At 42.7% G+C, this 26,975-nt stretch overlaps 3 protein-coding genes and 1 long non-coding RNA gene across 4 annotated transcripts; all 4 read right to left on the bottom strand.

Annotated features, from left to right (window-relative positions):
- Positions 1–258: 258 nt before the first annotated feature.
- Positions 259–1,362, bottom strand: lncRNA:CR44547 (long non-coding RNA:CR44547). The gene is made up of 2 exons (NR_124868.1): positions 1,007–1,362; positions 259–512 (listed from the first exon to the last, which is right to left on the bottom strand). It is a non-coding gene; the product is annotated as a long non-coding RNA:CR44547 (long non-coding RNA).
- Positions 1,363–6,719: 5,357 nt separating this feature from the next.
- CG32081 (uncharacterized protein) lies at positions 6,720–8,585 on the bottom strand. Its single transcript, NM_168430.3, has 6 exons — positions 8,546–8,585; positions 8,450–8,494; positions 8,242–8,392; positions 7,698–8,180; positions 7,447–7,625; positions 6,720–7,387 (listed from the first exon to the last, which is right to left on the bottom strand). Exons 1-6 carry the CDS (start codon positions 8,557–8,559, stop codon positions 6,844–6,846), a joined length of 1,416 nt encoding a protein of 471 aa, NP_729646.1. The 5' UTR covers positions 8,560–8,585; the 3' UTR covers positions 6,720–6,843.
- Positions 8,586–8,831: 246 nt separating this feature from the next.
- On the bottom strand, positions 8,832–10,603 carry CG32079 (uncharacterized protein; the record flags this gene model as incomplete). The annotated part of the gene is made up of 8 exons (NM_168429.3): positions 8,832–9,258; positions 9,321–9,499; positions 9,548–9,678; positions 9,738–9,964; positions 10,019–10,140; positions 10,200–10,350; positions 10,413–10,466; positions 10,521–10,603. 8 exons carry the CDS (start codon positions 10,601–10,603, stop codon positions 8,832–8,834), a joined length of 1,374 nt encoding a protein of 457 aa, NP_729645.3.
- A 714-nt stretch (positions 10,604–11,317) lies between these two features.
- Positions 11,318–12,629, bottom strand: Fad2. Its single transcript, NM_143709.3, has one exon. It carries the CDS (start codon positions 12,623–12,625, stop codon positions 11,558–11,560), a length of 1,068 nt encoding a protein of 355 aa, NP_651966.2. The 5' UTR covers positions 12,626–12,629; the 3' UTR covers positions 11,318–11,557.
- Between the last annotated feature and the right edge of the window lie 14,346 nt (positions 12,630–26,975).

Raw genomic sequence — 26,975 nt, 5'->3', positions numbered from 1 at the left:
AGTTTTCTATTAAAAAACTATTCAAAAAACGAAGGAAAATTTTTCAAAAATATTAATTATTTCCTCAATACTTTGTTTTTGGCTTAGGTATAATACTTTTGATTTAACAACAATCATTAGCAAAGCAAAACATTTACGACTTTTTTGGGGGTTCTTCTAAGTACTCTAAGCACAGAAACATAATTAAATAAATAACATACAGTGATTCATTAAAAGCTGCACTCAGATTTTACAATATATTTCAATTGTCATGTTCTTGAGACGCCTCCTGAGAACTTCCCAATACTTTGACCTAAATTAGGGCCTTGGATCGACGCAACCTTGGGCCTGTTGACTTTTCCCATCGCCTAGATTTGCGGCGTTGGTGGTTGACTGCTTTTCTTTATCTTTTTGCGGGGGACAAACAATTCAGCACTTGATAGCGGTGTTTTTGGCGATCGGCACAGAACAGCAATTCGCATTTGAAACGCCCCGGGCGGCAAGCTTTCCCACGCTACTTGAGCCGGCGAGAGCTGAAATCAAATTAATATGTGATATGATGAGGCGCTGAAAGGCGAAGCGTTTCGCATCGCAGCGAGGGAAACTTAACCCATGGGCAGATAAGATATTTATCCAGGTGCTGGAACTCCACAAATGAGAGCTCTACCTCCTCTCGAGCGTCGTAATCGCAATCACCCACAAAAAAGTGTGTTGGCAAAAAGGCAGAGCAGAGTGGCCATAAAAAACAAAAACACAAACACACACACACACACGAAAAGGCAAATGTGCAAACGCAATTCAATTCGAGCAGAGGTCCGAGCAACCGAAACAGAAACAGAACCGTGAGAAAATTACACCCACAGAAGATAACCGGGCGATATTCGTATCCACAAGATACTCGAACACTTCGACTGCAGCGATAAGCGTTTTGCATTGTGACGCAATCGATTTCGAAGTGCGAAGGAGTACGAGGCCTCGTCACATGTGTGTGTGTGTGTGTGTGCACAATTGAAAAATTACTATTTACCCAGCAAGAGTTTAAAGTTCGTGCCCATGCCGGAGTCGATGTATCTCGTATCTGGCGGATACGCACACACTGCCCGTCCGTCGGACTCATCGATAAGGGGCAGCGTGTGAAACCAATCAGAAACCCGTTGATTGAGCCGAGAATGACCCACGACTCTGCGTGTGTGTGCCAACTCCACGACTCTTGGACTCTCAGATCTTGGTTTTCCCACTACACGGTGTGGTAGGAATGTATGCAAATCAGGAGCAGTTCGGCAAGTGCCTTTAACAAATGAGATAATATATAGTATCGAGAAATTTACTAATAATAACTGATTAATATGAATTTCAGCCTCTCTCTTTTTCCTTGACAAATCTCGAATAATCTCTGAAAGCATCTCTGTCGTATTTTGAATTGAATTTATTGAATATGGCAAATTTCATGGAAGTAAATCGCTTTGATGAGCAATTGATTAACATATTGTCTCGTCATTTACTCGTCGCATAAATCGCAGGTACGTTTTTCCAATTGAACTTCTGTTCATTCTGTGCGGATTTCAAGTTAGCAGGAGGAGCAGGAGTTTCAGCTAGCTAGCCCATCCACCTGCCCGATCGATGGCCAGATAAATGGCATTTTATTAGTTGGCTACTTACCTGGCTCACTGGCACCGGCAACGTAAGTCGCCAATGGTCCAATGGCCCAATGGCTGGCAGCTTAATGTCATGTGGCACAATGTTTGGGCCATGTTTATTGGGATTAGTTGGCTGAAATTATGACCAATTTGTCGGGTTCAATGAGATGCAGGCTCCTTTCAAGTCAATTGGATGCAAAGCGCTACTCCACCATGCAACTCTCGAAGTGCTGGCGGAGAAACTATAATCCATAGAAGGCGCTCCAACAGCAGCACTTATTTTGCGTACATTTTTGGTAAAAGAAATAAAATTAAAGCCTTAAACAGATAATGCCCCATCAACGCACTTTCCGACGCTGCCCGCCGGTATTCAATGCAAATCTCTGCTCACGAATCGAGCTGCTGCTGGTAAGTTAACGTGGCTTGGTTTGGGCCATTCCAGCGTTCGGGTTAATAGAAAATTTATAATGCCAGCTAGCCATAAATAAAGCAAAAACATCCACCCACATGCAACGATAGATGGCAGGCCAAGGAGCCGTTTTGTGTGGGAAATAGGCATAAAAACGCTGTAATTTGCAGTTGACAAATACGCAAAACTCCTTACTGAGTCCGGACTGCAAAAATTAACTCATATTGCAAGTCGGTGGCTATGGGTGATTTCGATTGAGGTGGAAAGAGCGGGGAGATGGTACACTGAAAAATATGTGATACTAATTTGGTATTATCCATGTTTAAGTAACTGATGAAGAAGCTTTTGGAGATATTCAGTATATATGTAGATATATCTGTTTATATTACCATTGTGTTTATTACTAAAAAAATTTCTCTGAGTGCATTGGAGCAGGAGCAGCCTCAGCTCGAGAGGCCCGAATGATTTATGCCCGCAGTGCGGCCTACGAAAATGTGTAGTGGACAAGGACGGGCACGGGAGTTGCCACAATAGCAAGGGGTAGTGGGAGGCACTGTGCGCCGGGCGAGAGTGTTTTGCCCCACTCCGTTGCCTCGGAAAGGCCACCGCCTTCGCCTCCGCCTCCGCCCCTGCCACTACCACTACCACTACCACATCCCCTATCACCGGGAACATGCCACTCTGCTGGTTCTCCTACCTGTTGTGGCTGCGCCCCAGGCTGCAATTGTCTGCTTAAAAGCGCTCATTCTGTCCACAATGAAGCCACATAACTTGGCCGCAGTTACCGTCTGTTACCCATGGCCACTATGCCCCCAACCCCTACCCTTCATTACCCGCCGATGTGATGATTTATTGCGGATCCCTGGCTTCCCTGGCTACCCTTGGGTCCCTCGTACCATTGCCATGATTCCTCCGTTGCTCCTTTGGCGAACCCAGCACGGTAGCTGCCGCTCCTCTCGCCGAAACCGAATTGAAACTTTATTTAATAAGTTGATGTTATTTGTTAACTGCGCGAAGGGCGCTTCGAGAGCTCAACTGAGTTATGTGGCTTGGGATCGAGAAACTGGAGGCACTGCATCTAATGCAATAAAAACAGGACTTGTGCAACGCAGTTCGACTTGGCTATGTCAATATTTCATTTGTCTGCTCCTACTCAAAGTTGTTGGATTAATACAACATGTATTTCAAATTAAAACATTGTCATAACGATTTTAGAAAATACATATTTGTATGATAGCAATAAAAATCGCAAAAGCATATTTAATCCAGATATTATAATTATGATAATCCTATCCTGCAAAGAACTAAGATTGGTTTATTTATAATCTATTTTTAAAAGCTAAAGGTGAATTGTTTTCCAAGAAATACTATTATTAACATATGTCTTTTATAGCTTAACTAAATCATTATCTTTTTATAAAGTGGTGATATGTAAGTATTATCCTCCCTTTAGTTCGTTGCCTCCTTTTGCGCTAATCGATGATGGAATTCACTGGCGGACGCACTTGACCCCATTGAGATGGGGACGCGACCGGACCTTCTCCAGCTGGCCAGTCCTGCGGCGATTTGTGCGTGTGTCAGGTGAATTGCATTAGAAAGTAGCGGACGGAATCGGTGGACAGATGGACAGGTGGACAGACAGGCGGCTGGCACTTTAATCTGAGCCGCGGCACACTTGCTGACAAATTGCTGATAAATAAAGCGAGAGATTTGCAATAATGCCTTTCTAATTTCATGCGTCGCCAGCGAATCGACTCCGCACCATTGGCGACTCCTTGCCATTTGCCATTGGGCATGCAAAGCGGACAAAAAAGCATAGCTCCAATCCTGGCATGGCGCCTCCATTGAGATCGCAGCTTGGTCTGTGGCCCCGGCTCAGTTTTAAACATTTTCCACACGTAACGCGAAAGTTTGAATCATTTGTCCAGCGGACTACGCAGCGATTTTCATTTAAAATTCTTGTCACAGACATGTAATTGCAACGCGCCAACGACATCGTCGATTCCAGCTCCAACTTCGATCCGACTCCATGACTCCATCGCTGTGGGCAAGCCAGGTGCACTGGGAAAAACAACTAGTTGGTTTGCTTTTCAAATTGTGCCAAAGAAACCAAAGAAAGAAATCAAAAAGAAGCTTTGAAAACTTTTGTCCTGCAACTATACATTAATTTAATATTTTTTTAATAGATATATTTAATGTAATAGATTTTTAATTTTATTATAATTTTTTAAATATTGCTACTATTCATACTCCTTATTTCTTCCTGTGCATGCGGATCTATAGGCTATTGACAATATGTTTGTCAGGCGCGATGGCCGCTGCTGCAGCTCTGCTCACCCTGCACCCCCCCTCCTACCCCTAGCCGCACTCCTCCTACTCCAACCCCTTCTCCACCCCAACCCCTTGCCACATCTTGTGGCACTCTGTGTTGACACAGATAAGTGCGTGGCGGCGGCGATAAGTAGCGTTTTATGCATTAATTTCAGCTCAAAAGAGCATTATTTATTACGCATTAATGCGCTGAATTAACGTTTATTTAATTAATATTAATGCGGACGCCGCTCTTGCGGCTTGCTGCTGCTGCAACATTACATGTTGCATTTGTTGTTGTGTTGCATTTTGGCATAGATTTTTGGGTCAGCGCAGTCCTGTTAAAGATTGTCAATAAACGGTTTGTTAACTCGGTAACCTAGTCATGATTTCGATTTTAGAAAGGAAGCCTTTAATGTGTTATTAATTTTTAAGTTATTTATAACGTTTACAATAAGGTGGAATTTGAAAGATTAGCCCGGATTTTATGGGTAGTACAAATTTCAGTAATGCATCATTATATATATAATTTGATTAATAAAAGGATGTGTCACAAACTTGTACACTTTTCTTTATCTCCCATAATACCCAGCAATGACCCTCGAAGTTGTGCAAATATTTTAACACAAATCGAAGTGGCCGTCGATCCGGTAACCGAAAATCAAATTGAAATCGAAAGTAAAGTCGTCAGGCGGCAAATACATCATTCGCTCGCCTCGAGATATCCGAAAGGAAACGGGCGTTTCGATGGGCAAATATTTGCGAGCCAGCGATAAGGGCTCTCTCTTATTTTTCTTTTCTTTTTTTATTTTATTTTCCTTTTTTTTTTGGGGTAATCGATCAGTGTCATGCGGGGGTGGGGGCGTGGACCTTGCAGAGCAATAAACCCAGTAATTTATAGACCAATCACAGACGCAGTGCACGCACCGCGAACAAGTGAAAAAATCATAGTCCAAACACACATAACGCATTAGAGTCGCAGAAGGAGGAAGACGCGATGGACTCGATGCACTTGGTCGGTCGGTGGATGGGGGTGCAATTTATAGGATAGACAACGCACAGCGGGCAGTCGCGAGCCGCGAGTCCCGAGGAGCATCATCCCAGTACTTGCCTCATTGCCAATTGATTTATACAAACGGCAAAGCAACGGAACACAAATTGGCTGCCTCGAAGATCTCTCTTCCATACTCCTAGCTATTATTTGGATTCTTATTTTTTTTTTTTTGGATTTGTTGTTCCTGCAAACTGGCTATGGGAAATGATTTGTTGCACTTTGGCTGCAATCATAGAAGAGACGCTTGGTTGCGTATACGCAGAACTCTTTGGTGCAACTGCTTAACCTTGTGACCTCCTCGCTGGGAGGGATTCGATGGTCTGAAATAAACATAAATAGGAATAGGAACTTTGAAAATTTTGAAACTGCCAGCGCACACGTGTGGCTCTCGTTGGGGATTTCCTTGGAAAACCGCCGTAGATATCATCATCATCATCATCATCCTGGCTTTGCATGCCGACTGCGTAGCTAATTAGATCCTTAAATGGCCAAAGCAAGGCAATCCCCCGGCGGAAAGTGAGACCAGCCAGCCAGGCGTTGGCAAAAAATGCCACACAAATGACGAGCGGACCCGTTGACCGTTTTTGGTTTGGAAATCGAAGTGGCAACGGGACGCGTCGGCCAACAGCAAAACACACCAGTTTATCGAGCCGAAACGACCCAAAACAATAAATTACGCAATCCAAATGCTCAACTGCAGTCCATCAATGGCATAATGAGGCAGTCTCGAGATTCAGAGTCCCAGTCTCAGTCCCAGTCCCAATCGCAATCCCAATCCCAATCCCAGTCGCAGTCGCAGCGTGGATGCATTACCATATCGGCATAAATTCCGGAGCACATCGTTAAGTGGGCTGACGACGAGTGGCCGGGGCATCGGAGAAGACGTGTGCTGCAGCTGGAACAGGTTGTCCGTCGTCGTGTGTTGCATGTTGCAGGTTGCCGGCTGCTGATGCTGACTGCACACTTGCCACATGCCGCATGCCAAGCTGCCGCCGCCAAACTCCCACAGCTAATGAGGGAATTACCGGCACTGCCAATGCCATATCGTCATCACCATCGATAATGGCTTGTGCCCGGCCTCAGGTGGGGGTTAAATATCAGTGGGCGGTGGGCTTGACCTTTGGAAGGATGGCGCCCGCTGTCCAGAGAGCCAGAGAGGTGGCTTTAACATGCCACGCCAAGAATTTGAGCTCAGGTCTTTAAAGATTCAGGCAACTGCAGACACAAGGCCAGCGTTTCAATCCGTCGAGCTGATTTGTGAACATTAATAGGCCGGTCTATAACAGCATAATGAACTTAAGCCTTAACAGTATACATACACTGATTAAGTAAAATTTTTAGAAAATTTGATTAAAATAAATTATTTATAATTGTATAACATAACACGCTCGAAGCATCGAGCTTACTACAAATTTCTGATTGACGATCGCACATGGTTGAAGAAGTCCGTCTTCTTAGAGAAATCTGAAACGGAGTGCATCTGGAGGAGCGGCGGTAAGCGCGGTGGTAAGCGTGGCGGACATGTTAGCAGTAGTTTCCTCCGCGGTGGTTTCTGGTCCTCCGGTTGTGGTATCACCACCACCCCACTCCGAAATCATGTCCTTGATGGAGAAGACGGTGCCTTGCACCAATATGAGAATGCCAACAATCACATAAAATATGTCCTTCACAAGTACCCATTTCAGTTTGCCATAATTATACTCCGGCGGATAGTACAGACAGATCTCGATGAGTGCGGGAAATACGAGGTTCAACAGCGATATGGTTAGCGCTCCAACCAGCGACAATAGAGGACCCAGATTGGGAGCAATAATCGCAGTTATGCAAATTAGAACCACAGTACATGCACGAAGGATGGACTCCTTTAAAGCCGCGTTCGGGAGATCTCCATTTTTGTTCCAAAAGTGATTCATTATAATGTCAATGATCACGAATCCCGCCAATGGATAGGTCAGGAAAATGGCCGCGGCAATAAACCCTTTGGCAACTTGCGAAAGTCTGGCGGTTACACAATATTGAGGAATCATATGGATAGATGTAGGTCGAGTTTAACTTACACTTCGTCTGTGGGAATATTTAGTGAAATACTACCAGCAGTTTCGTCGCCATAACGCCAGTATCCCATTAGACCAAAAGTTACATACGAAATAATAACCAACAAAATTGCCCGATCTAGTATACCAAACCAGCCGAGGTAGTGCCGTGGCTTGGCCATTGTAGCTTCTACGGCCAGCATCTAGGAAAGCGTTAACATTTGCAGCACTTATAAGAATTGTCATATTTTTGGAATAATTTTTAAAGAACTCACCACGCCCACCGATGTGATGGAGAAGAGGGCAATACCAAAAAATAAAGGTATCTTATCGATGCGACCAAATAAAATGTTACGTTCCGTTATCGGAGGCAGGTCGACGAACAGATAGTACATCATCAGGGAGAATCCGGTGTAGATGAGTATGGAGGCCAAAATGTTGAAAGGTACTAGGTACTTTAGTTTGCGTATCTGGAACGGGGGTATAAGGCAGAGTGCGATCACGGCTATATAGATTCTCAAGTCTGCCACTACCCAGTAAAAGTCGACGAGTTGCTTCAAGGTGGCAGCCACAAATACATTGTACACGACACAGACTCCAAATTGGGAGAATGCCAAGACTCCATCGACTATATATCTTCCGGCCTTTGAGATATACTTAAAGAACCTGGGTCCCTGATCAAATGAGTATACCATCGCGACTGGATAAGTTGCATATCCAATTTGCATTCGACGCGAGCACTCAATCATGCAAATAATCTTCAAGCATAAAAACAGCAAAAAATATAACTTGTTTCAAAAGTAACTAAGTAAGACTCACCAGCATCTGCATTCCATGGATAAGCATAAAGCATACCGAAACTAGAAGGATTATGCCAGTGACGATGCCAGCATAATTAAAGGATAATGGAATGGCCATAACTCCCGTTCCAACGACACATTTAAGAAGCGAAAAAAACGCCCCAATATCACTGTAAAAAAAAAATATGAAATATATGCACCAAATGATTGTCAATTGGTAAACTCACGATATCGGGTGAGCCACATTTCGATTTTCATAAGGATCAAAACCTCTGTGGAAGAAAATTGTTTTTTCAATTGTCAAGAGTCATTATTAATCTTACCCTTTGTCGCCCATGTTCAAATGTTACGTCTGTATAGTTAAAAAAACAAAAATGAATAGACTATATCTATCGTAAGGACATGACGTTCTTTACAAAGTGAACGGAATTTAGGAAAATAAACCTGATTAGTTGGTAAATATTCAACAACGCGTTTATAATACCTACTTTAAATACTAGAAAGAGATTTGACAAATTTTAATCCATTTATGCCAATTTTTATTTAATTATACATTTTTTTTTATTATTTTATACATTTTTTTGAACTACTTAAAAAATAGATAGATAACTATCCTCTTACAACTGGATAGCGAGCGTAGAGTGTTTGTAGGGTTACCACTGTACCAGCAACTCCGCCAGCTAAGCCCATACATATAAATAGCATGGATCGGATGAGAAAGATCTTGCCAGGACCGTAGTCCTCCTCATAGCGAAGGCAGATGTCCACAATTCCCGGCAGAATCAGACCCAATTGGGCCAAACAAAAGGATCCCACCAAGGATAGCAAGAGGCCAAAATCCGGATACTGAATTGCCACCAGCACGGATGCGATTACCAGCGCAATTCTCAGCAGACACTCCACCGTTCGTAAATATCTGTCCTCCAATTCCGGTTCCAAATAATTTCGCCAGATAATGTCTACAGTTACGTATCCTTGCAGGGCATAACTAAAGAATATTGCGAGAGCAAATATGCCAGTCGCTAATTTTGGTAAGCTTAGAAAAAGATTCAAAAATGAATCAAAATGATTCAAAAATCATAAATTATAAATACCCACATATCGTTTTGAGGCATATTCTGCAGAATCGAATTGGACGTATTTTCGCCATATCGCCAATATCCAAAAAAGCCGAAGACAGCATAGAAGCTAATTACTACGATCATACCTTGATTTAGAACTCCACAGGTTCCCATCAAGCTTTCCGGTTTTCGCATACTTCGACCGAGGGAAAGGATCTGCAGAGAGTGAGATTTTCAAGGAGATCTTAGAAGTAACAAACCCACCACTCCAACAGATTCAATCGAAAAAAGTACAGTGCCAAAAAATATGGGAAAGTTTCTTAGCGGCTGAATGGCATGAAGATGTTCAAACTCAGGAAGATCACGAAATAGGTAGTTTAAAATCACGCAATAGCCTACGGTGTTAATAAAATAACTTTAGTAGATAACTAGCATATAAAGGGGATTAACCAACCTGTTAGTAGAAGAATGTTGGATATTATTGAAAACGGCACAAGGCTTTTAAGATTCCGAATCAAAAATGTTAGGATCAATGGAGAGGCTATCAATGCCATATAGAGCCTCTCATCCCAGACCCACAAATACATATCCCCCAGATGCTTTAAACTTTTGGCTATGAAAACCACATAGACACAATCCACACCAAAATGATAGGCACATAGCAGGATATCCACTAAATACCTTAAGGATAAAGTTTAGAAAACATATAGTATATAATAGCTGATTTACACCGACCCAAAGGGCTTGCTCAGAAAATGAAATATTGATGGTCCTTTCCTGATAGACAGTTCCACTGCCTTTCGATAACTGATCATTGGCATATTATGTTGGACACCCAAATTATTAATATGATGAAGCTGCAAAGAAAGCTTTTTAGCTAAGGAGTTATGAAAATATGTGAGTTAGTAACTTATACCAGAATATGCATGGCATATAGCACAAAGAAGCCCAGGGCAAAAGTGCATATTAGACCAACTAACCAACCTGAATTTAGAAAAGCATATGGCATGGCCAAGCAACCAGTACCAAAACCACATTTTAAAACATTGATGAAGGCTTCCAAGTCGCTATGAGTAGCAAGTAAAGTCTTAGGATATAAGGTGCCTCACCAGCAAAGATATTTACTTACGACATGCCATTATCCTTTTTTGAGGACAAGCGAGCCTCATTGGCCAGCGGTGATCTATAAAAGATAACATATAACGAACAACAATCACTCATTACCAAGTTGACTTACCCGAAACTGTTTTGGACACCGCCGAGGAGTCTTTGATGGAAGGGTAGCTTCTGGTCTAAGCGTCTCCTCCTTGTATTTCGCATTTTGAGGAAAGGGAAATCACTTTTAAAGGGAATTAATATTATTATTAATCAGACGGAAAGTCAGCGCCGACTTTGGTCTGCAATTATGCAAATGTGGATCACAGCAGATCCACCTCGGGTTACGATCTTTTGGATATGGAGTAGGTGTGTCTTGGCAGGATGCCAGCTTCCACGAAGGGTGGAGGTATTAGCATAGCCCCAAGCTGATATGCTTTCCAGGAAAGATCCAGTTCCTCCGATGTGTGGGCGTTTTTGGGCCTGGCCAAGGAATTCGCTACCTAAATTATGCACTCGCCTCGGGATCTTGGGCAAACTAATTAGTGTGGCCAGTACGGGGCATTTTTCAATATGCCCCCCCCCCCCCCACCTCAATTGGCACCTGGCCATAAATTCAACCGGCCTTGGGACGGACAATCTACAGTTTCTAGTTAAGTCTGCCCACCTTGCAATCCCCCTTTCGCATTGTGTGGGGCCAATTGCCCGCTGTGAGCCACCACCTCCTCCAATCTTTGCGGTGCCGAATCGAAAATGCAAATGTCCCGTCCGCCAGGAGAAAACTAAGTATTCCCGAGGGGCCAGAAGTCAACTAAGCGGATTTATTTATTTTACTTTCCATTCGCTATTTTCCCATATCATAAGTAGTCTTTGTTAGTCTTTCTTTCATTTAAGTTTGACTAGTGTTCACTCATATAGTGTACTCATATAGTTTCTTTTAAAGAAAGTTATCTCATTTATTTCGGTAAAAACAGTAGTGTATATGATTAGTATTTTTTTTTTACATTTTAGTACTAATAATAAAGCAGTATATAATTAAAAAACAAAGTCAGTGGGTTATATCAAAGTCGAGCAACAATTCAATTCCTAATTCGAATTGCAAGGAAACGCAACCATTCGTTTTCATTATGCCTATTGATGCCCTAGATGTCTAGATAATGTCTTCAAGTAGTCCGTCTTTTACTTTTCATTTCGCTGGTGGGTAATGGTGGTCACGCCCACGTCCTCCTTTAATTGATCCTTATCGCCCCAACCCCAAACAGGATGTGATCCATCGCCAGAGCGCTGGACTCGCTGCTTGACCAAATCCAGTGAGACACTCTTTAGATCGTAGGCCCAACCCAAATAGGCCATGAATTCGATAAACTTGGTGGTCACATCCTGCGAATACTTGCCCAGCTCGGCGCTCTTGTAGTCCCAGGGAAAGACATGGTGGTAGTTGTGGTATCCCTCACCCACACGGAAAAATATGAGGAAGCCCTGATCGACTGGACATATGTTCTTGTCGTAAGGCCGCATGCCGTGCATGTGGGCCGAGCTATTGACCGTCCAGATGAGATTGAGACTGAGGCACCATCGAAGCAGGGCCATCACGTGCCAGGACACATTGAGTGATTCGCCCCACAGATACATGGGCAAAACGGTGGGCAGGACAAAGCAAATGATTGGCATTAGCAGCAGGTAGTATTTCTTCTGGAACATGATCAGTGGATCTGCCTCCAGATCGGATAGATCTATTTGCTTGCCCTTCTCCACAACCTCCGGATGCTTGCGGCAGCACAACCAACCGATGTGGGCAAAGAACCAACCACGTTGCGAATTGTACGGATCCGCATCAGTTTCCGTATACTTGTGGTGGACGCGATGATCCCGGGCCCAATAGTAGACCGCATCCTGAAAGGCCAAAGTGTTCAGGAACAAAAAGATCAGCTTGAGCGGTGTATTCGCCTTGAATGTGCGATGAGCCCACAAACGATGGGCACCGCCGGAAACTCCCAAAATGGTCACCACAACCGTTGGCCAAAAGAGCACGACCGTTGTCCACGTGGCCGAAGTGAAGAGCAGCCAGACTCCATATAGCGAAGATATGTGAAGGATCACGAACAGCACTATATTGACCCATACCAACTCCAGTTTACTTCCATCGGTGGTCTTCCGATTGCTTAGCTCCGTCGACAATCCACCGTCTACTGTCTCGACATCGGATTCGTAAAGCACTCCGGTGGTGTCTTTGGTATTGCGTGGCATGGTGCTTTACGTTTGATACAGTTTCTGCTTTTCGACTGGGCTTCTATTTATCAGATACATATAAACATGATACGTTGAACCCATAACGTCGGAGTGCAATTCAAATCTATGCGCTTCAAGCGCTCGCTATTTGCAAATTACAAATTACAAATTAACAAATTACAAATTTGAATGCAACAAATTAAAGTGCAAAAATTCGCTTAAACAAATTGAATTTCTTCGGTTCCTGCTTACGCAGTGCTACGAATGCAATTCAAATTTGCATTATGACATATACATACATTGTTGCACTCAGGGAAAGCTATGCATTTTCGGTTTTACCAATTCAAATTCTGAATCGTACAATTTTATAAATTTTGCTGGTATTTACGGGGCTATTTTTATTTGCATCAGATAACTTCCAACATTTTGCATTACCTCCAGTCTACCTAAAATAATCAATATTCAATTCAAAAATATCAAAAGTATCTAGCAAGAACTGTAATGCTTTAAATGTTTTATTATATAATTATTTAGTTTTAAATAATAAGTTAAATTGAATAATTGTAGTCTTATTTTTTACAAATTATTTTTGGTTTATTAATTTATCGAAAACTGAGTGGCTGTTTGATTTTTTTTCTGCGTGCAGACAGTAGATGTGTTGATGTGGCTGCTGCTACCGTTGATGTTGCAGTTGCAGTTAGATGTGGCGCATCATTAAAGTGCAGACAAATGGCAGCGCGGCATGTGCGGCACATGTCAGGCTGCACAAGCTTTAGCAACAGGTGAAAATGCTGGAATTCTGATTATTCACCGCTGCTGCAGCTGCAGTTGCTGCTGTTGTTGCTGTAGCTGTTGCTGTTGCGGTGATTGGCAGCAACTTAAACTGTAACTTTCAACGATTTGTCGTCGTTGTCGCTGTCGTTCTCTTGCCACTGCCACTTTGATGTGGGCCAAACCAAAACTATCGAGCGGACAGCATGCAACATGCGCATAATTATCCGAATGCCCGCTGGCAGCATTGGGGTGCAACATTCCACCGGCCACGCCCCCAATTCAATTTACAGCCGGAAGTGTGGGTGTATACTTATTTGATATACATTCGCGGTCCGTTCGTTTTGCCTGTTCTCCTTTCGCAAACTCATTTGCTGGTTCATAAATCAAAAATCGCAGCGGCAACTCCCGCATAAAACGTAAAAAACCCAAATCAACAGCAGTATGAAAAACGCATTTAATGATTGGCGAACAGCAGCAACATCGAGAGTAGCAACAGCAGCAGCAGCCGCAGCAGCAACAGCAACATAATAGGCCCATCTAGAGGCAACATTCGCGTACCAGCAAAAAGTGGGAGGATGCAGTGAATTTTCCCTCGCCCCGCAGTGATGTTTTTTTTTTTTCTTTTCTTTAATGCCATTTGTTGCTGCCGCAGTAGATGTTGCTGCTGTGCTGCTGCTGCTGTTGTTGTCGGGCCGTTTGCCTTTTTGGGGCCCGTGAGGCATTCGCCTAAGCGGCAGGTTCCTGTCTGCCCCATCCAAAGCGACGTTGACTGCATTTTTAAGCGCGCTCCGCGCATAAAATAAAGCCAGATTGCAGGTCTCTGCCTTGGGGCCATCATCCTCCTGGTTTGGCTTGAATGGGGCGAGTAAAAGTGCAGGATGCTTTGTTGTCCTGCCCCTGGACGCAGCCCATCTAAGAGCCCAAACTCCACTCGGAAGCGCTTCTGCAGATACGGCAGCTAATTTTCGATGGGCAAAAACCGAAAAAAAAAAAAACAGGAGAGAAGCATCCGAGATCTTGGAGCGATAATGATGCAGGTTAATCATTAGCCTGGTACGTGTATTATGCGATTATTAGTTGGGTGTTCGGCTCTCTTACTTCATCTTCCATTTGGCGGGGATTACCCGCAAGCCCATTTTTTGGTGGGCGTTTGCTCTGCTTTCTGTTTTCGACAGTATTCTTTTAAGTAATTTCCAATTTCCGCTGCAATGTTGCATCTACATGCAGCCAATTTGTCAACGCGGCGGCAGCATGTTGCTGCAACATGTAAGTTGTCAACGTTTTTTAAGAATCAATTGCCGCCCAGCAGTAGTATAGTAGTATACAATAACATAGTACTAGAAATCCGATCTCGCTGGACTCCGCCTTCTCTGGCTGCCGTCTGTCAGCATATACATAGGATATAGCATATATATATAGCTTATGGACCAGACGAGACCAAACCAGCCGGATGCCACACAAGCGGTTCGAAAAGGCGGCCTTGAACGGAGTAAAAGCCAAAGTACTTGGCAAAAATCATTGCAGAATTTAAATGAGCACAGTGCAGCACACACACACACACACACACACACATTTGGCCACAAATATTTTGAGGGCAAAAAGCGCGCTCAACTGACGTGCAACATGATTTTGTAGGCGTGCAACATGCGCATGCGCAACAGCCGCAACTTTATCAGATTCTGCGCTCGTTTTAGCATTATTTCTGTAAGTTTTTTCGCCTGCCTCGCCGGCATGTTGTCGACTGTCAATTGTTTGGTGGGCGTTGCAGCAGCAGCAGCAGCCGCAGCAGCAGCATCAGTTGCAGCAGCAGCAACCAGCAACTAGCAACAATAGTCGAGGCAGCAGCAACATATACGGTCCCACAGTCTATAGCCAGACTTTTGAAGCTATATCAATGTCAACAGCATTATCACACTACGCTGTCAATATGCAAATGCCCAGAGCAAGCCCAGCGACAACAGCAACAAGCACTTGCCAGACCAAGTAGCAACACCAACAGCAACAACAACAACTGCAGCGGCAACTGCAGCAACAACATTCGCCAGCAAAAAGACAAATAAATATGCTTGTTGCAGGCGATTGTTTTTCATGTGTGCGTATGTGACACTCGTTAACACGAAGCGAAAATGCGCGAAATGCGATATTTCACACGATTTATGCACGGACAACGACAAAAGTTGCAACCAGCAGTAATAGCAACAACAGCGAAAGCCGCAGGAGCAGCAGCAGACCACACAAGTTGCATGTTGCCGGTGGGGCAGCTTAAGTTGCCGCTGCTGGCTGAATATGAAATACGCAACCCGAAAGCAACCCTTCATTTGTTCAACTTAATTTGGACTCCCAGGAAAACCGTTTGGAAGATGAGGTCTACTTCAGTATTCTAGTAGTACAGAACGTTTAGAAGTTGCTGACAAGTACTGGAAATGTTAATTGAGAAGTTGCAAGTGCAGCTAAACACGAAAATATCAATAAGTTGATATGACAAACTGGATAATATTAGAAGCTGATAAGAGCTAATTAGACCACTTGGAATAAATCAGTGCTGCCACTTTCCACAATGTTGCAAATGGCAGCACATACTGTAGCCTAAATGCAACATGTTGGGAACCAGAAAACAGACAACGAAGAGCCACATCGCTTTTGGAGGCAGGCAGCTGATTAGCCAGATCAAAGCTGGCAGGCCAAAGAGTTGGCAATTGCTAATGGCCAAGTTGTTGGCGTGCTAATTTGACAGCCGGGCCAAGTTTTCAGCGAGGGAGAGAGTGACTCCTTTGGAGATTTATGCCTTGCCAATTGCCAGTGGCAACGTATTTTGCCCATGTACATAATTGAAACGTAATAAATTCTGTGATGTTGCGGCGTTTTCGTGCACAATTAGCGGCTGCAACATAGAGTAGCAACTAACGACAATTGCTGACCATTTCCATTTTCCATGACTCGCCGTCCGATTATTAAATAAATAATTTCATAGCGTGTCTAGTATGTGGCTAGTGGCCACTGCCTTTGCTGGTTTTACAAGCTGTAAAGTGCGAAATCAACACGCTTCATGCCAACTACAGATTGCAAGAAGCCAGGGAGTACTACATACTCATACTAGTACTCGTGCCCCATTCCTTTCCTGATCCACTGCTCAAATGTCCACAGTGTCCGCAATGTTAGTTGTCAACACAAATGGCAATCGGCGTTGATAAATTGTTGCTGCCTTGGGCCAATTATAACCGTCTTTGGGCCTGGCTGAATATAGTCGATAGCCTATGGCCGATGATAGTCTATAGCCGGCAATCTGGCAAAATCTGACAACCCCCTTCCGCCAAATTGCACTGATCATGTTGCCGATGTTGCAAGGCTTTGCATGCAGATATCGACGGGTTTCCTTTCCTGCGAAGCCCCGCAAGGAGGTTCCACTCTGCTTCCGGTGTGGGCGCAACAAAGTATAACAGATTTCGAAACCCAATACCCGATCGATCTCCGCTTTCAGCGCAACTCTTTCAAATGAATAATTTGTCAGGGGCAGCACAAAAAATAAAGGGCGCCAAAGGCAGTCACGTGCTGCAGGGCAAAAAAAAAAAAAAAAAACAGCAGAGAAAGCAGGAAGAAAAAAGGAACTGAGACAAAATCCCAACTCCCCCGCACCTGAATCCTCTCAGTCAGATGATCCATCCAGGGTTTCCCTTTGGATCATCAGCTGTTCCCAGTTCACATTGGCGCGCGCTACTCCTGGTTCATTATTGTTATTATCTACGGCCCGGTGTGTCCTTATACAATAACATCTAATTTCCTACCTTTCACAGGACTACCTAGATTTCTACCTACACTTTGTCTGTGATTTCTTCAGTTTTCTCCAGGACACACGCACATCCCCGGCAAGTAGCGCTAAGGAAGGCAGAAGGGGCGGGGTATCACCCGCATTACATCCTTGATCGATAAATGTTGCATATTTGTATTCAGCGCTAATGACATCGGGGCAGGATCCACGGAATGGGGCGATCAAATCGGGAAGATACAAGATACAATTGTGTAAGGTAACAAAGGAAAATCAGCATTAAGAGGTGAGGAATCTTTAAATTGAATGCACGACAACAAGGACAACAAAGAATAGAATGATCTGATAGTAAAATGAAAGAAATTATAGTACAGAATAAAGTTCAGGTTAGTTAAATAAAATTAGAAGGCCTAAACTGAAATGATTTCGGTAGATATTTATTTTAGTGCACAAAAAAATATTGTTCAAGTAACGTCTTAACTTACTTTTTATTTTCCAAATGCCTCGTTACCAAAATTCCAAATTAGATTTAGCTAAGATTTCTGCATGAACTCCGCCTTCCCCTAACCGAAATCAGCAGTCACCCCATCTGAGATTATTGACCTCTTGACAAACATGCGAGTCCTGCGACCCCGCAGGGTATCCTTTGTTTGGGCACCAGGAGCCGCAGAAGAATTCCAGGCCAGCTGCTAGTGGGATCAGGATCCGACTTAAGAAGTTGTTGGCGCGCAGAGGGCGAATAATGCTGCAGAAGCTGAAGAAGTTGACGAAGCCGCCGGAACAGAAGTCGAGCCGAGGAAAATCTGAGAATGAACAGCTGACAGGGAAACACACGAGCCACACGGAAACCAAATTGACGAAAGGATCGCATCTGATCCTTTTTGCGGTTGGAGCGGAAAAGGTGTCGGAATTGTAGCAAACAGCTGTGAAGGTAATTCTGGTTTTAATTGTAAATGCAATTACGAGGAGCTACGCAAGAAACAAGTGTTCTATTTTCAAGTAACATGTGGGAGACGCCCGTAGAAGAGTCGAGAATGGCTTTAATGGTAGTAATTAATAGCTAATTTAAAAAAAGTTAAATAATTCCTTGTAATTATATTATGATATGTGTAAAGTTGAAGTGCCTTTCTAATATCAAATTTTTATTTAGTGCCTTTTGATGGTAAAAAAAAATGGGCAACACTCATAAAAACTGAAGTACCTATTAAACGGTCATATGCAGGATGGTCCTGCAAAGATTAATAAAAAACGAAAATTAATCGACCATTGACTAGACGCTGAAAAAGTTTCGGAAGAAAGGTAAAAAGATCAGTAGGTGGAGTTGCAGAAAGTTGATTTGGCAAAACCGTTAGGCAAATCATAAACAGAGACATCGCCGCAGAGGCAACATTTAAAGAAATTCAAATGAATTCGTTTGAGTTTCGGTTTTTGGCACATAACATATATGTGGGATACACATATATGCCTGACTCTGGACCATGCCCTCGGGCCCTCCGCCCACTTAAATTGCGTGCCACGTTGAAAGCATTCATTTGCAGCCAGCCAGACTGAATCCCCGAGAGATATTTGTGCGTTTATGTGCCACTGGGATGCGGCGAACTACAATTAAATTTGCATTTGTATGATTTTTTCCCTGCCGTTGTGAATGCCGCGGGTGAAATACCTTGGCGTAGGAAACATTTATCACTGCTATGTGGAGACTCCACCTCCGCCACCGCCACCATTCTACCATTTCAGCTCAACTTGGCTCAAACTCAAATGGCCAGTCCGAGTCGACGCGAAACGCACAATAAAACTAAAACGTTTATAATTTCATATGAATTTCTTGTGGCGGAGCTTGCAACTATTAGCCGGGACATGCAATTGACCAAAAGTGAGCAGGGAAGGCAGAAGGAGGAATACAGAATACAGACAGCGAGCCAAGCCAAGTCAGGGCCCAACTTAATCACAGGTTGGCCAGCTGAATGGCCTAAACGAAAATGCTTAAATTTAATGACATAAATATATACGCTGAGCGGTTTGGCACAGTGAAAAAAGTCGTTATTGTACTTGGTTAGCAATGCGGCTTATGATAACCTCGATTTAATTCAATTATAATCGAAAAGTTACAGTTTAGAGTGCTCTAATTAGTTTGCCCAATATTGAATTCTGGTTTTTTCATATTTCGCAATATAAAAATTTAAAAGTGAAATAGAGGCTTGGGAAGTTATGAATTTTTTATAATATTTCGATATTAATTTCTATAATTAACTCTCATTATTATTAAATTTAAATATTTTTAAAATAAAAGCAATTTTTACTGTGCACAGATCTCATCAGCTGGGGCGGGTGGTTATCCCTGAGACTCCCCCTTTTCCGCGAGGAAAATGCTGCTCATCTGGAGAAAATCTTGAAAATATTTATCAATCTGTCACGGCTCGAAAGCCCCGTCGCAGAGGATCAGCCAAACAGGCAGCTGCCCATTTAGGGAAAACGAGTTGCGAGTGGGAAAAGGTGTGGCAAGATTTATAGGGCGCTCGAGCGACCCGCCACCACCCTTCGTGGAAATTGCTTATTGCGCACTTAAGGGGCTGTCAGAGATCCCGTTTCAAGGACCTATCCTGAGGCTCGCCAACGCCACCCCGTGAGGCGGGACTAGGACACACAAAAAGACCAAGGACCGGCTGCGTCTTTGACTGCCGTAGGTCCTCCGCCTCCTTCCTTCCACCCCATACCACCCAAACCGAACGCAAAAGAACCAATCTTCCTCCCTCTTTAGATTCCCTTGGGATTTTCGCTTCGCAAAGGACACAAAAAACTAGAAGGAGGGAAGACAGACAACGCAGCTGCGCCGGCTAATGAACAATTTAACAATCTCTTCCAGTCTTTGCTGTTGCGCAGTTTGGGAATCAGAAATGGGAATGGAAAAAAAAAGCTTGCCAGCTGGCTCGGGATTTCCACGTTGATGAGCTTTGCGAGTGAGCGGAACTAATTTCCATTGTATCGAAGGGCGAGGAGAATATATATGCCTATCCACAGCACTCCCTTCAATTTTGGCCTATCTTTGAAACTATCTTAATCTTAGCATAAACACTGATACATCATCATCAATGGATGAACTTCAATTCGAGTTCGCTGCCTAAGTCTTTCGTTTGGCAGCTCTCAGCATAAATTATGTTTATTTTGGGAGACCAAAAATAGAAAAAAGAGACAGGGGATTATACACACTTTTAAAGACTCCCACAAGCAGGAGCATACTGTTGGCTACCATTTGCCACTTGGCATAAAATTAACTGTTCATTCAAATAAAAATTAAACTATTAAATGCGATGGAAGAGCAAAGAAATGGACCTTCGGACGCATAAACGATTAACATATACACAAGAAGCTGGCCAAGGGGCGCGCACAAAAAACACACACGACGGCCACCAAAACTGAAGCGTTTCAATATATGTATAAAGCCGATCAATAAAATATAACAATCATGCGATCAAAAAATCTTTCACAAAATACTTGGGCCCCGGCCCCCATTCACCTGTAAAAGTGTGGGAAACCATAGAAATAAGAGAGCGCGCCAAAAGGCAAAGAGCCCAAAAAGAAAACGTTGAAAATTCAAATTAGCCCGAGACTCGTAAATAAAAGATATTATAGCCAATCGGGCAATAAAACCAGTTAATCTCTAAATGTGCCGAGCTCAGTCGTAGACGGAATCCCTGTCTCTTTCTTCGACTCTATCTCATTGCCAGTTTCGATCTGAGGAAGCCACTCCACTCTACTCATCTCAGATCCAAGCTCATCAAAGTGGTTCGGCCTACATCTGGGACTTTGACTTGGGGTCCGGGGTTTTACGATCATCTGCAACCTGCCTGCCATGGCCATAGGCGAAATCAGTTAGACTTAGAGGCGGGTGTAGGATTCTCCTCCGGATCCGGCTCTTCGAAGATACCCCTACCAGATGCGTCGGCTCCTGCTTCTGCTTGATCATCTTCTTGGCAATCAAATCAATTTTATGCCGCTGTTGCATTTTTTATGGCATTTCTAACACACAAACCACACGATAGCCCCATTCACTCATTCATTCACTCATTCATTGATGATTGGAGGACCGCAGACCGGAAGCGAGTTACAGTCCAGCAGGTGGGCAAAAACGGGCAGCGAGGGGGAGTCCAGCGATTACCAACAACTTAAAGCTCGGCCACAAAATGTTGCATTCGGATTGGGTTATTAAGTCATTTAAGCGACGTGAGAAAATGCTGCTATCGATTGGGAAAACTTATTTGAAGTACACGCGAAAGAAAAACATGAATACGCACTGACATATTGAGAAGCATAAGAAACATGTAAAGAGGAAACATTTCTAAAATATTTTTAAATTTTAAATGCATTTCCATTTGCGCTATTTCCCATTATATAAATATTGAAATAAAAAATGAAAATAATGGTTGCACTTTTTGGGATAAAAATTAATCATCGATGGATGCTGCGAACCCTTATCAGAATGATCATAATATGTAATTCCCTTTTTTTAATATCTTTTTAAAGAAAATAATATTTTCCTAAATAATGGATTCAGAGAGTAGGTAGTCCTGAGTTTGGATAAATAATTCAAAAAGGGGTTAATAGCTTAAAAGAATTTCAACCCTCAATAAAAATTTATTTAAAATTTATGCAAATTTACTAAATCTTCAAAAATTCTATATTTTGTGGGAAATATAAGAATTCTAGCAAATGCACTTAAAAAGTGAAAATTATTCAACAATGTAATGATTTTTGCAGCGTGTAACCATGGGCTTCTAGCAAAGGGAAAAGGAACACTGGTGGAATCACTTTGATTTAATGACTCCACTAAACATTTATCTGCGCTCAACAAACAACAAAATCAATTAAACAAACTCAAGACAAGGAATACCAAGGGCCATGTGCTTCAAGAACACAGAATTGGCTTCTGTATACGCCTTCCAGTCATGTCGTTAAACTTTGTTTAAACTTCTTTTTTTTTTTAAGACTAATCCCAGGCGACCTTCCCACTTCCACCACAGACTCAAGTCTCAAGACTCAAGAGATTTTCATTAAGACAAAAACTTTTGTGAATGAAATGGAGACGCACTCGCAAGCCGCCAACTTCCCTCACCTCATCAGTAAAGTAAAGGTTAACTCATCTCATCGCTGTAGGTAAATCATTCCGAATTTGTCTTCCAAGCGAGATCTTGGCCAAGATTTCGGGGCGTGCGCGTGATTTAAGCTCATGTTGGTAGCAAAACCAAAAACAAAAAATTTTTTTTAACATCCAAAACAACTACAACAATAGGCACTCGTGTGTTGGAGGAAGTGCAAAGTGCCGTGATAAGATCTCCAAGTTGTGCCAAAAAAAAGAGACTTTAGAAAAATGGGCAGCAAGAAAGGCTTAATTGCTTAAAAAAGCCGAACAGACGGGACAGGTTATGATAGATCGCAAAAAATGCTTATAGAGAGGGGCGGAAGTTGCGAAAATATTGAAATGCTTTTGAGCTTACTTTTGGTGTGCAGCCAAGAAACTATATTATTGATCCCTTTTTTTTATAAGATATCTGAGTTTTAATGAAGCCACAATAAATAGTAAATCATTCATTGTATCTATAATCGTTTGATTGAGTTTAATTTGCCATCATCAGTGGCATCATCAATCACACCATGTGAGCCAAAGAAACTTTCCCAGAAAGCTTAGTAATTCGGGGACAAAAGTAGGGGAATTCCCTTCGAGTAAAACAATAATATTAAATAAATAAGTCTGATTTAAGAAGATTTACTTCAGTTTTAACTGGAGGAGAAAGGTCATTAAATCATTTCTTTATTTTAAGTAATTCTAGGAATTTCAAAAGACCTGGAACCAATAAGATTTTATACGCAAAGTAAAGGTACAGCCATTCGTTTTGATATTTTTAACTATGTTGGGTAACCTCGATATTAATATAAATACATTTTTAAAGATAAAATGGTAATTAATTATATTTTCTGCTAACAGTAACTGTTTTTGTTCCGTTTCTTGGCAGAAATATAATATGTTTGCCAGATTAAAATCCAAACAGCTGTTCGGTCTAAATCATGAGACTCTCCCGACTTTCCGCACGAAATTTTCCAGTGCCCGCTTATCCGTGGGAATCTCAGAGGTGAGAAACCGCGCATTCGCATGCAAATTAGATTTTTTTAATTGGCGCATAAGCGGCGACATCTCCGTCTGACCCCCAGAATAACGCCCAACTAAAGTATCTGGCCCGATCTGGGCTTTATTTTCAGATCTCCTCTGATCTCCTGCCGTTGGCGTCACCTCAAGGTGCTGAAATGTCATTCGCTTTTATGGTTATTGCGCCGGCAGCTGTTGCATTTGTGTTGCTGCTGTTGCGACTATGATGTTGCTGCTGCTGATGCTGCGTAGTTGCCGCATCGCAAGTTGCTGCTGCAAATGCAAATTGCGACTGACATTGGTCGCACTGCTCGGGATGTTGGCGTTTTTTGCGTGCTTAATTGAAAATTGTGTTTCGTTGCATCTAATGAATGGGAAAGTCACAGACGATCATACTGAATGCACAGGGAAAAATATATACATAAGAAATATTCATTTGTATAGATTTCACTCTACTCTAAATATAATTTATTGATTATGGTAAAATTTTAAGATCAGGAAGAGATTAGCTTTAGTCCTTATGGTAATCACAACTTTTTTATGGCTTTTCAGTCCTCTTTGTTTTCAACTTAAAGTTGTCAACTACATTTCGGACCTCTTGCTTTTCCCCTGTGTGCCCTCCCATCGCGATCTTTCCCAATTAAAGCCAAATAAAACGCCGACTCACGTTCGATAGCAAAAAGGAGCAGCAGGAGTCCAAGGAGAACTTCCGCCCTCCGGCGGGGTGGTTCTTGTTCCTTTGGCTGGATGGAGGACTACCGTTCGGCGGTGCGTTTCCTTTGCCGCAGGCCACAAAAAACACAAAATCTCGCCAAGATCTTGACTGGGCCGCCTTTCAAGCGCAAAGACGTTAGGAGGAGATTTCCCGCCAAAAAGTTACGGGGGTTGCACAACGGGATCTGAGATCCCGGATGGACTTGAATGATGGTGGTGGTGGGTTGCGATCGGGTGGGTCGGCGGTGGTGGGTTGGTGGTGGCGGCAGTGCTGTTGGGGTGGCGCAAGGACAACAATGCGGAATCTGAATTCTGAGAGGGCGAAAATAACGACGGTGACTGGGCCAAACCGTGGGAAGATTTCCAGCACAAAAGGCGAAGGAATCTTGCTGCGAAATTCCCCTGCAGCTGCACTCAAATCGCATTGAATGCGAAAAAAAAAACAGATCTGTGCCGAGAACTTTTACCTTGATTGCCGTTTTGAGGGGTTTCGAAACACTATTATTTCGTTTTCGGGCGTAGGCATTTGCGACACTGAAGTGTACTTAGCGTACTCACAGTACAGACAAAGCAAAATGTGTTTATTATACCGACCTAATGTTATCCGCTAGTTTCACTATATAGATTAAAACACCCAAGGATTTGATGGAAAACTATTCTACGACACTCTAATCAACTAAATTTTTATTATACGATACATTAATTATACACAAGACATACTCAAAATTTACTGAAAATATCCCTACAAGAGTTATGATTAGCTGTCGCATTAATATACTAATTTAGGTATCATCAAAAACTAATGGTTTCATTAGCATTTTAAGCTAATGGGTACGATAGGTAACTCTAGCACAATAATTTAATTTTATACCTATTTGTTAATAGGGTCTAATCCAAACATATAATATTTCATCTATGAACAGCTTACAACAGCTTGAAAAATAATACGCCCTGTTGGCCACCAAAATACCGGGTGTATAAAAAATGTCGCCAGCTCGACGAACGACTTAATCAACAAATCAGCGATGTCAACCTGCGGATTGTGTTGGCAGCTGACTTCCCATTTTCCCTTTCTCCCCTCCAATGCCCCATGAAAAAAACACCTTCGCTATCGCTATGGATATATGTATCTCGCCGATCGCCGATCTCCGATCACTTGGCCTACACCATTTTGGTTTCGTTTCTTTTGTCGCCGTCTCATTTTAATCACTCATACATACATACATACATACATCTGCATATGAAATATACGTGCATATGTATAATACCAATAAGCATGTGGCATATAACTTATAGCCAAACACCTACGTTCACTTTTGGCTCTTTGCAGTGCTTCTCTTTTTTGAAAGACCCACGAATTTTGTACGAATCGCGTAAACGCGTTTATTTTCCCTGCCCACAATCACACACACACACACTTAGAGATAGTGGTGTGGGTTGAGTATCTGCGTGTGCGTGTGTGTGTGAGTGCGCCACTATTCGTTCATTCACAAATTGTGTTGTTGCTGCCTTGGCATGCTTTTGCTTTGTTTTTTCTTTTTTTTGGTTTTTTCTCAATTCAGTTTTGTTTTGTAAACACACACATACACACCTGGATGGAGGCGCACACAGATACACTGACACCTCGGCAGCTGCGCCACACACACAACCGCACACACGGTGTGCAAAGAGAGAGAGAGCGCGCTCTCTCTCTCTCTCGTGCATCGGCATTTCAAGTTCAGATATCGTATCTGTGAAGTTGTTTTGCCGGCATTTCGATTCTCACGAGCGCAGAGAGAGAGACCGAAACTGTATCTGTGTGCGAGCGAAACGTGTGTGTGGTATAGGTGAGAGAGTTTATCCGACGATTTTATCCGGGCCTTCAATGCGGCTCAAAATCAGTCAACTGCGATTTTCTTATAATGCAAGTTGGCTTATATGCATGTTAGACAAAAATAACTTCATGGGTACAAATGAAAGTCTAAAATTAAACAAATATATATTTTAGATCATTTTGTAGCGCTTTAATTTTTTTGCGAAGTTAAACAAAAAAGAGTTCCAATTAAGAATATTATATTATTTTTAAAAGAAAATAAGTTCAAAGCCAAGAATTATTAAAAACTAGACTAATTAAATTTCAATCAAAAAGTATTGAATTTACATTTTTGCTTTAGAGAATGTTTGAGTTTTAAACTGTAACTAAAAACGCTGCTATTACTATTTGTAAAACATTTTAATAAATTATATATTTGAAATTGTTTTGTAATTGTTTCTAAGATTAGAAGGCCCTTAAAGTCGATAAAGTACTAAACGCATAAATCAAAATTTTTTGGCTTCTGAGCAATGTAAGTTTAGTTTAGTTTAGAACTCAAATGAAAATGAAATGCTGTATTAAGAAGAAAGGGCTCAATTAAGTGACATATATTGCTCGAAGGATGCGAAAAGTGACCTAAAAGCCGGCCAACTTCCCAAAGGATTCAACGAGCGCTGCTTCTATTTGCCTTCGCCTTCTGCAAGACAGTGGAAAAGACATCCGCTTGGATTCGGATTTCGTTAGCTTATCTTCGCATTCGATGTTATATAACGCCAGTCGGTGGAAGTGGGAGGTGCCTATTCGGAGCTCGACTCGCAACTGGCGACCCAAAAGCGCCAAATGCAGCCGAGTGCCCCCATTGGCATAGAGTTTTGAGCAATTAGAAGCCCACGCAGCCATAAACAACAACTGCTCGGGCGGGCGGAGAGTGGGAGGAGAAGCTCTTCGAGCAGCTCCCACCGAGAAAAGCGGAACACAAAAAAAAAAAAAAGAACTAGAGAAATCTCCACTGCACGTGCTGCTCTTTCTCGCTCTCTCGCGACTTTATCCGGCGAATGAGAGGCCAACAGTCGGCACTAACACACAGATACCGCCGCCTGTTTGCCTCGGTGTGGGTGTCTCTCGGTGCGATGGTATTGGTGCCTGGTATCGTCGCTGTACGAGTGGCGACTCTACTCAGAAGTCA

Source organism: Drosophila melanogaster, chromosome 3L, assembly GCF_000001215.4.
Source record: "Drosophila melanogaster chromosome 3L".
Lineage (NCBI taxonomy): Eukaryota > Metazoa > Arthropoda > Insecta > Diptera > Drosophilidae > Drosophila > Drosophila melanogaster.
The sequence above is the reverse complement of the archived record's forward strand: the minus strand, read 5'-3'. Positions and strand labels throughout refer to the sequence as shown.

Coding starts and splice junctions, on each gene's coding strand:
- CG32081 (NM_168430.3), bottom strand. Junction 7,626..7,697: donor CCATCACATCGGTGGGCGTG/GTGAGTTCTTTA, acceptor ACGCTTTCCTAG/ATGCTGGCCGTAGAAGCTAC. Junction 7,388..7,446: donor AATATTCCCACAGACGAAGT/GTAAGTTAAACT, acceptor TGTAACCGCCAG/ACTTTCGCAAGTTGCCAAAG.
- Fad2 (NM_143709.3), bottom strand. CDS start 12,625: ATGCCACGCAATACCAAAGACACCACCGGAGTGCTTTACGAATCCGAT.